This window comes from Trachurus japonicus, chromosome 3 (assembly GCF_045865225.1).
Source record: "Trachurus japonicus isolate A0001 chromosome 3, Traja_1.0".
NCBI lineage: Eukaryota > Metazoa > Chordata > Actinopteri > Carangiformes > Carangidae > Trachurus > Trachurus japonicus.
The window spans coordinates 40,227,022-40,236,408 of record NC_140909.1 but is presented as its reverse complement, the minus strand read 5'-3'; the positions used below and the strand labels follow the sequence as shown (position 1 = coordinate 40,236,408).

Here is a 9,387-nt window from a genome sequence, read left to right as displayed (position 1 = left end):
AAACAAACTCCAAGTTTAAATAAATCCTGATCGAGTCTTCAGAGGAGACGTCGCTGCTCGCGTCTTCTCTGCGCCCACGTGTTCACACAAGTGCTAAAATCAGTAGTGTATCTATACAGCAGGTTGGTACAGTAATCCTTGGGTTAAAGGTGGGAGGAGGATGCATCAGAGCTCTCGAGGTGGACCTGTGTGTGTGTGTGTGTGTGTGTGTGTGTGTGTGTGTGTGTGTGTGTGTGTGTGCAGGTGTATGTGAGTGTGTACTTTTTTTTTTCTTTCTTTCTTTTTTTTAAGTTTTAGTTTTTGGCTGTGCTGGGATCAGGTGCAGGGGTGGTGCTGGGCACTAGGGAGGCAGCAGCGGGGGTTTGAAGGTGCAGGCTCCGGTACACTGACGAGGGGTGAGCATCTTGCAGGAGAAATGATGAAGGGCGTCGTGAGCTTCTGGGGAGGAACAAGTCCAACAGTGAGAACATGCAGAGCAGCACACACACACACACACACACACACACACACACTCAGTACTCCCACAGAACACAGAGTTCTTCTCTAAATGGCGTCAAAGGATAGTTTCACATTTTTAAAGGCTGTCTTAAAGGTCCAGTGTGTAATATTTGTCAAGGTTTATTGGCAAAATCTGAATATTCTACCAATGGCTATAAAATAAAATCTGTTTGGTTTTCATAGCCTTAGCCATTTCTTCTTTTATATATATACATATAGCAAAGGTCTTGCTTAGAGAGTGTCGCCATCTTGCGCCGCCATGTTTGTACGGAATGGAAAATCCAGCCAACCAGAGAGCAGGTTTCAAGAGTTTCACATTCATAAATAAACAATAGAATAATAGATAAATAATAGAATAGGAATGCTAGATGTCACTGTTTTCCCCCCATTTTACACACTAGACCTTAAAAAAAAAAAAAAAAAGCAAAAAAACCTCACATGTCCATTTGAACCTTTTGACCACGTTTGATCTGTTTTGGTCTTTCTATCTGTTCTCATGGCTGGATTCACCTGCTACAGGGCCCTCAGGCAAAACAACTGTTTTTGGACCCCAGCTGATGTCGTCTGACAGTCTCATCATGTGTGCACACACACACACAGATTAATTGACTAACAGGAAAAACATAGCTGATTAATAGTTTACATCATTTTTGATTGAATATGCAAAATTTGTTTCCAAGGTTTTTTTTCTCTATGACAGTAAATTCAACATATTAGATTTAACGACTGTTGGTGAGAAAAAGCCAAAATAATAGAAGCTTTTTCATTATTTTCTGGTATTTTATACGTAATGAATCAACTGTTAAAAAGGAAAACTGTCATGTGTGGAAAGAATTGTTGACTACAGCCTTAAAATTCCTCTAGTGGAATAATATGACTGTGCCTGAAGACTCAAATGTGTCCTGACATAAAGAAATGAACAAAATACTTTCTAAAAAAAACAAGCCCAATATAAACTAAAGGATTCAGAGTCTTTAAACCATGTTGACACAGGGAACGTCTGCACACCAGGTCCATAAGCTGGAGGATGAGCAGAAATTAAAGCTACTGCAGTGATGCAAGTTTCTGACAAATCTGCAGGTGATCAAATGAATGCAGACTTGGATAGACGCCCTGGTTGGTTGGTGATCCAGCCATGATTGCTCCTTCTCTCTGTACTGGTCATAGAGAAATCTAAAAATCCACAGCGAATCCACAGCTCTCCCACAGTTAAGAATCTTTTCAGTACGAAACATCTTCTCATGGGCCAGCTTTCCATCCAAATGTACTGAACCGATGTGTGTTGCCTTCAGTTAATTGAAGTAATTAATGTGCCATTAAACCACTACTGAAGACCAGGATGCTGCAGTCAAACATGATCAAAAGAAAAATAAGAAACATATTCTTATCGCTCCATGTCGATGTTTTCACCTGCTGCCAGTTTTCATTGTGGTTAAGGTGCGTGTGTGTGTGTTTGGAAGCCTCTCATACAGTACATGTTACATGCCAATTGAAAATGTACTGAAAAAGCCAGTGGATGGAAACACACTATGGAGAGCCGTGGTGGAGCTGCAGTGACAAAAAGAGTTTGTGTGGTAAAAGGTGAGTCTGGGAGATGAACTCATGTTTGACTGGATTCAGATGATAAAAGCTGTGAGTGTATTTACAGTTTAACAAGGACTGTGGCTTTTCCCATCACATTGAGATCTCTATATAGCCCACTGAAGAGAGCTGCGGTGCATTCAGTGTACGGTGGACATGTGAGTATCGCTTTAAGACTGAGAAAAATGTCAACCTATCCTTTAATGGTGTCTTACTGCAATTATTGATCACAAGAGATGTTTATAATAATAATTTTTAAAAAGTAGCACTTGCATATTTATGTCCGTATAGGCAAAAAAAAGAAGACATGTGTTCATGTTCCTTTTTGGACCAGATAAAATTACCTTTTAGCTTCTGCTGTATTGCATAACGAGCCTTTCTCTCTTGGTCCAACTCGCTGCACAAAGTGTCTATCGGAACAAATAAAATAAAATGAATAGATATAAAAAAAAAGGTCAAAAAGGAGGAAAAAGGAAATTGTAAGTGGCTGCGTAGCATCTGAAGCGGAGGAGTGTAATGTATGCCGTTTGCCCCTATGGTATTTAGAGTGACCCCTCTGTGTACTTGAACCCTGTATTTAAACTACTGTAACATTACACCAATCCTTTAACGGGTGGCATTAGTTGCTGTCTACTGCATGTAACTGATACAGCACGACATAATGGTCTGTCTATTCAATTTTCCAGAGCATGATTTAGGAGAAAATAACCTTTGCATACAAAACAATGTGGTTTCAGTTTCACCTTTTGATATCGAAGAATTTAATTCAACTGCAGGAGGAAAAAAAAAAAGGAGTTTACAGGAAAAAGGCTGGGCACATATCGCAATATTTCAATATGCAAGTGTCACTTTTCCTTTCTTTTCTGGTTTGGAGGCATGTTGGTTCGGATTGATTGAGACGGCCTATGTTATTTAAACGTTTTTGTTTTCTATTGTTTTTTTCCCCATAAACTTAAAGAGCATTGATCTACATCTGCCTTCCAGTCAGAGTCTACGAAGGCACAAAGTTTTAGAGAGAGACCAACCTCGAACAATCTGCAGCTGCTGGACCATTTCCTCTCTGTAGGACAGCTCACGCTTCATTTGATCCTGAAAATTATCTGAAGAGCATAAAGGACAAAATGACTCACTCTGCTCCCAACGTGTACACTGAAGCGGAGGGGTTCAGGTCTAAACTAATATATATATATTTATATACACTGTATATATATACATACATATAGTATATGTATGTAAAGGCTCTCTTCCTTTATTCTGTCTTATGCTTCTTTTTTTAATGTTTTGTCTTTATGTAAAGCACATTGAGTTGCCTTGGTATGAAATGCGCTATATAAATAAAGATGCCTTGCCTTGCCTTGCCTTACATACATACAGTACATACAAATATATATGTGTTATATATACATATATACACACACACACGCACACATATCTCTGGATTTCAGACTCACTTTGGGTCCTACCTTTTAAATGCTGAAATTCCCTCTCCAGCTTTTTCCTCAGCTCCACTTGCTCCACCAGCTGCTTCTGCAACTCCTCTGCAAAGAAAAAGAGCAAAATGCATCAAATTCAGCACTGGATATTTTTTTCATTTTTATCTGCTGCATGAAAACAGGCCTAAAACACAGAAACACATCCCAGCTGACACCTACAGTGCTTCTGAATAACCAGCAGGGATGGAAATGAAAATGATGATGATAATAATGATAATAAAAAAAATTGAAAATATCAACAAAAAACATATTTTTTTTTTAAATCGGGGGAAAAAAACGTTCTCCACCCTCATCTACCTCACATCAATTTAGTTCCACTTACTATGATATATTTTGAATTTCTCCACATAAAGATGATTTATTTGAGCCCAGTAAACCGATTTCAGGTGCGTTTACACCCTCCATAACAACCATCTCACCGCTTTGCTTTCGCTCGCTGCCACAGTAATTGCCATGCATTGCCTGGAGCTGCAGATGATAATAATGGAGTCCCAGGGTTTTTCCAAGCGTTGTAAAATAATTAGCTGCCGTGCCTCGGGGTTATGGCTCTGTTCCTTAAAATATTAATAGCCTCTAAACGATTTCCTCTTACAATAATAAGTCAAAACTCCCACATCTCGTGATTAAGTGGTTAACAACTATAGAAACACTTTAGGCCCATAAAATGTAAATTCACATTTAGATTTTGGCACGTCATCTCGGGCCGTGGGCTTTGAGCTGCGAACACAGACTTTTATATGATGCACATTTGAATTTATTTTAACAAGTAAACATAATAATATATATTATAAATATGAAAAACAACCTAATTAGCAAATAATGAGCTGCATTTAGTTAAATTAGATGGCCTATTTAATTTTGAGGTAAATAACATGTTTTGACCAGGCCCTACAGCTGCTAGCTGTCCATACATCGCCCCAAATTACAAAGTACACAGGAATCTTATCTGACAATAATCACCATAGCTGCCTCACTTTCACATGCCTCTGCTCCTGAACGCAGCCTCTTACCTTTAGCCATGTTCTGCAGGTCTCTCTCGTGCACACTGATGTCGATGCGCAGAGCTCCGTCAGCTGCGCCAAAACAACAAAACACACATTAAACCTACAAATGAGTTATTTGTATGAGGAGAGCGTGGAACCACAGGACAGTGATGATCAAATATGAAAAAAGAAAAAGAAAAAAGAAAAAAAACCTTGTCTGTCCTTTGGCTCCTGGCAGGATGCTGCAGAGCGCAGGTTCTGCGCGTCGCACACGTGATGAGCACCTATAGACACAAGCAGGCGCACATATATATTTTTTCAGTTAAAAGAGAAAAAACCGCCTCAATTTTTCATGAAGAGCCAGAGCCTACCAGAAACTGGTTAAATAATCACCGTTGGATCTGCGGGGGCTGCTCGATTGTTTGGACCCAAACGACGAGGGCTCCTTCTCCTTTTCATGCGCGTACACCTGCGAAATGAGGCACAGACCGAGTTCAATGTGGCGCACCAATTATATGTCATTTAACGCACTTCTTCAAGTAATTGGGGCGTCAGTTCTTCAAAAAGCACGAGCCCTGTAATTTACTAATTCTCCAAAAAGAAAAAAAGGAAAGTGAATAGATTTGAATTAAAAAAAACAAAAACATTAAAGTGGCGAGAAGACAGGAAATAATTTCTATAGAAATACACTGGGAATGAAATCAGACTGAATTAGGCTGTTGTACTTGAATCACCCTGATTGGAAACAGCAACATTAAGGTGGACTCTAATAGATGTTTTGGAGCTAAAAAGCACTTAAGCAGGACACGTGACCTCTTATTTAGATTTATAAAATGTGCCAATCAAATATCTACATCTGTGTTTTTTTTATTATTATTCTAATTCCGGCCCACTTGGTCTTGATTACATTTTTATCGGCCTCCTCTTTTCCATAAACTCTTGTATTCTCCACCACTGCGACAATTCAACTTCCCCCCACGGGGATCATTAAAGTTTCATTTAATCTAATCTTACTTCATGAAGAGGAGAGCCATTATGCATCTGTCTGTCCTCGTCTGATGACCCAGTGTGCGCGGAGTCCTCCGGTGATGCTGCCGCTGCTGCTGCTGCTCCGGGGCTGGAGGGATCAGGATGCTCCTGGCTCTCCTCCCCGCCTGAGGGGAGCCGGTCCGGCACATGGTCGCCCCCCGGTGAGATCTGGATGGTGTCCTCATCGTCCTGACCCCGATTGGACTCCACATCCACGTCTGGGTCGTCGTCGTCGTCCTCCTCCACCACGCTGTCCCTGTCCGGTGATATCGATCTGTAACTCGAGCTCTCGCTGATAAAATCCGGGGACAGGTAGCCAGGGCGCACGCCGTAGCTGTCTCGGTTGCCATAGAGTTTGGCGATGGTCTCCGCGTCTTTGACCACGGGTCTGAAGGCCGAAATGTAGCTGATTTTCCTCTGGGGGGTCTCGTCCCCGGATTTGTCCTCGTCGTTCCTGGTGGAGGAGGACTGGGAGCTGGGGCAGCGCTCTCCCTCCAGCTGCGGGTGCGCGTGGTGGTGTCCGGGCTCTTTGGGTGTGTTTGCGCCTCGGTCGCTTTGGTCCGATAGGTCGAGCTCGGCCTGCCGGAGGCCTGGCAGCTCGGGGGGAGGTTTGGGTGGAGAGCCCGGGTAGGGGGGCAAGGGGAGGCCGCCGGGTGTGGGCCAGAACATGGGGAAGGCGGGGTAGAGCGCGTCCTTCGCGCCGGGCCAGAACACACCGGACACGTTGGTTTTGCTCGCATCCGGCACAGCGTCACTCTTTTTCTGACACAGGCCGTAGCTGGGGAAGCCGTAGGGGTGGTGGGGGAACAGAGGCGGGGGGATTTTCTGAAGCATGCCAAAGCTCTTGCTGGGCACCGGGATGACCGGGTAGCTGCGCGCGCCGCCCGCCAGACTCAAGTTATTACTCCCCTGATCGTCGTCGCAGCGTAAAGTTTTGTGGGGGATCTCTGGGGAGCTGGTCCGGGCCAGGCTGGACGAGGCCTGGGATTTAATCGGCGAGGACATCCCCGACCCGCTCATGGGCAGAGTCCTCTTTCTGCTCCCCCCGTTGAACATGGCCTTTACATCCTCCCACGCGTGGTTAATGTCATCAGCTGAGCCCTTTTCCGTCAGTTTCAGGTGGCGTCTCCACGAGTTAAAATTGGCCGCGTCCGGCTGCAGGTACTTGGACTCTGGGGTGCGGTGCGAGTGGAAAATGAATTTATTCGGGGAGAAATACATGTTGCAAAAGCTGCACTTGATGCACTTGGCTCTGGAGCTGTTGTATCTGGCGGGGATGAAGCTTCCTCTGCAGCCCCACGCGCAGTCGTGAGTCACGTCAAATGCGAAGTTTTCGGGCAGCTTTGGGGGGCTATGCGCCCCCAGGAAGGACTTGCAGAGCCTCTCGGCCTCCCGCTTGGTGATCATGCCGCAGCGCCTGGAGGAGATGGGCATGGCCCCCGCGCGCCGCAGGAGCTCCAGCTGCACGGGGGTGCACTGCACACAGGTGATGCCCAGAGCCACCCGGCGGTTGTGGATCTCGTTGTAGCTGTAGTTCTTCAGCAGGGTGTTAGAGATCTGCGCCAGGCACAGTCTCTCCTTGCCGTCTATGACCAGACACACGATGGGCACCCCGTACAGGGAGGTCTCGCTCACTTGGTTGGGTTTGAGGGAGCTGGGGGGGCTGGAGAAACTCTGCGCGTCCTGCTTGGAGCCCGGGGAAGAGCTGGCGTCTCGTCCAGCGTCTCGAAGCTGTCCGGGCATGGACTCCATCCCTGGAAGTCTGTCGGTGGGAGAGGAGAGAGGAGAGAGGAGAGGAGAGTGGAGTGAACAAGGAGGCCACACACACACACACACACACACACACACACACACACACACACACACACACACACACACACACACACACACACACACACACACACACACACACACACACCATCCACTGCGACGTCTGAAAACGATTCAGTTTGTGGGGTGGAAAAAACCAACAAAGACACCACACAAATTCCATGTAAATAAATTACACATGGTATTATAAGAATATCAAGTCTTAAAAACATACGACGATAATAGGTTTGATTATTAATATATTTAAAATTGTTGAGTAAAAATGATGAGTAAAAATATTTATAGTTTATAATTTTCACGGGGTATAATAATAATAATTGTCTAATAATAATAATAATAGTAACAACAACAATAATAATAACAATACCAATAATAATAATAATAATAATAAAGGTGATCATTTTGATTTATATTTACGATTATATTCGATTTAGAAATGAGCAGACAGTGAAACTAACACGAGACTGTTGCACGAGGTCACGCTGTCTCACTGAGAAGTGAAATCAATCAGTCGTGTTGTTAATTATTTCTCGTATGGTTTCATTCCTCCTCTCTCGGGTTATCCGGGTTCCTGCGCGGAGGTGGATCTGCTGCTCCTCTTATCTTCAAATCGGCTCAGCACTTATGGGGCAACTGCTTAAGAGTCACATAAGATCCTTACAGGCGGATAAGGACAGAAGGAAAATGCAGCATGAGCTGCGCCAATGCGCTTAGCAGAGAGGAAAAGAACAACTCTAAGCTGCTTTCCTGGTAATTACACAGATCCAAGCGTGCGTCTTCGCATTGTTAATAAAAGACTAGCCCTATATATAATTAAAGCTTCAGTGTAGATTAGCCTCAGCCAGTCGCTGGAAATTAGGTTGAAGCGGGCCTATCTCACGTTCACCTGACCATACTTACTTTTTACCTCGAGTCACTGGACACTAAAATACGAGGACGCAGCTCGCGGCTGCGTCAACACTCACCCCCACTGATTGATGTGATTAACAACTATTTTTTTTAAGAGTGATTGATAATCGATATTCGACACGTTCCGATCACATCCCAAATTCAGAAATAAAATATACCATAAAAACACTCACAGCAAAACCAGCAGGACTTCAGACTGAATAGAGAGAAGAAAACACATACCCTCTTCTCCTCAGCAGACGACACACTCCAGCCGGACTTAGGACGAGGGGGGTGGGGGAGAATAAATAGGACGACTATTACGGGATGTAAAGTGAGGCCAGGTGAGTCCAGAGAGGGACGGAGGTGAGAAGCAGCGGGCTGGGCTTCAGTGAATGTCGGTGCAGGCAGCAGCAGACAGGACCTCCATCCTGTTGGAGCCCGGGGAGGTGAATGGTGTGGAGACAGGAAGCACATGGCATCTCTCTCTCTCTCTCTACTCCCCCCTCCCTCTCTCTCTCTCTCTCTCTCTCTCTCTCTCTCTCTCTCTCTCTCTCTCTCACACACACACACACACACACACACACACACACACACACACACACACACACACACACACACACACACACACACACAGATATGTAGAACAAGCGCTACACACCAGTTTTAATTTACACTGATGTCGCGTTGACGCACAAATATGATCAGAAACAGGACTAATTATGACCCCCCCCCACACACACACAGAACCACTCTGACCCATTTGTTACTGCAGCACCTAGAAATAAGAAAAGAGCGACATAAATAACACCAGCACAGGAAAACCATAGAATACAAATGAAATCCAACAGTCATAATTACGGCCCTCGCCCCCCGCACCCCGGACCACGTCAAGGTTGGACCCTCTGGGGGCCCCCGGACCCCACATAGAGAAGCACCAGCGGCCTGAAGTGATCGGGCTCAGTGTGCACTGAGGATTATTTGTGCCGCAGCAGGAGCGAGCTGACAAACAGTGGCACTTTGCAGGGAGGGCAACAAGAACGGCAGAAAGGCCCGGGCTCATTTATCAAGTTACACCGCCATCT

At 44.8% G+C, this 9,387-nt stretch overlaps 1 protein-coding gene across 3 annotated transcripts; it reads right to left on the bottom strand.

Annotated features, from left to right (window-relative positions):
- Positions 1-232: 232 nt before the first annotated feature.
- skor1a (SKI family transcriptional corepressor 1a) lies at positions 233-8,759 on the bottom strand. 3 transcript variants are annotated; one of them, XM_085772687.1, is made up of 9 exons: positions 8,546-8,653; positions 5,570-7,346; positions 4,949-5,024; positions 4,768-4,839; positions 4,583-4,645; positions 3,543-3,617; positions 3,105-3,179; positions 2,424-2,489; positions 291-438 (listed from the first exon to the last, which is right to left on the bottom strand). In XM_085772687.1, the coding sequence occupies exons 2-9, from the start codon at positions 7,334-7,336 to the stop codon at positions 341-343; spliced, it is 2,292 nt and encodes a 763-aa protein (XP_085628813.1). In that variant the 5' UTR covers positions 7,337-7,346; positions 8,546-8,653; the 3' UTR covers positions 291-340. The 3 variants fall into 3 exon arrangements, with proteins under 3 accessions (XP_085628821.1, XP_085628818.1, XP_085628813.1); XM_085772695.1 differs by lacking the exon at positions 2,424-2,489 and having other exon boundaries at positions 233-435; XM_085772692.1 differs by lacking the exon at positions 2,424-2,489 and having other exon boundaries at positions 263-438; positions 8,546-8,759.
- Positions 8,760-9,387: the final 628 nt, after the last annotated feature.

Excerpts from the sequence above, each read along its gene's own strand:
- skor1a (XM_085772687.1), bottom strand. The coding sequence starts at position 7,336 with ATGGAGTCCATGCCCGGACAGCTTCGAGACGCTGGACGAGACGCCAGC. Across the intron at positions 5,025-5,569 it reads ATGGCTCTCCTCTTCATGAA|GTGTACGCGCATGAAAAGGA; the intron begins GTAAGATTAGAT and ends CTCATTTCGCAG. Across the intron at positions 439-2,423 it reads AATACAGCAGAAGCTAAAAG|AAGCTCACGACGCCCTTCAT; the intron begins GTAATTTTATCT and ends GTTCCTCCCCAG.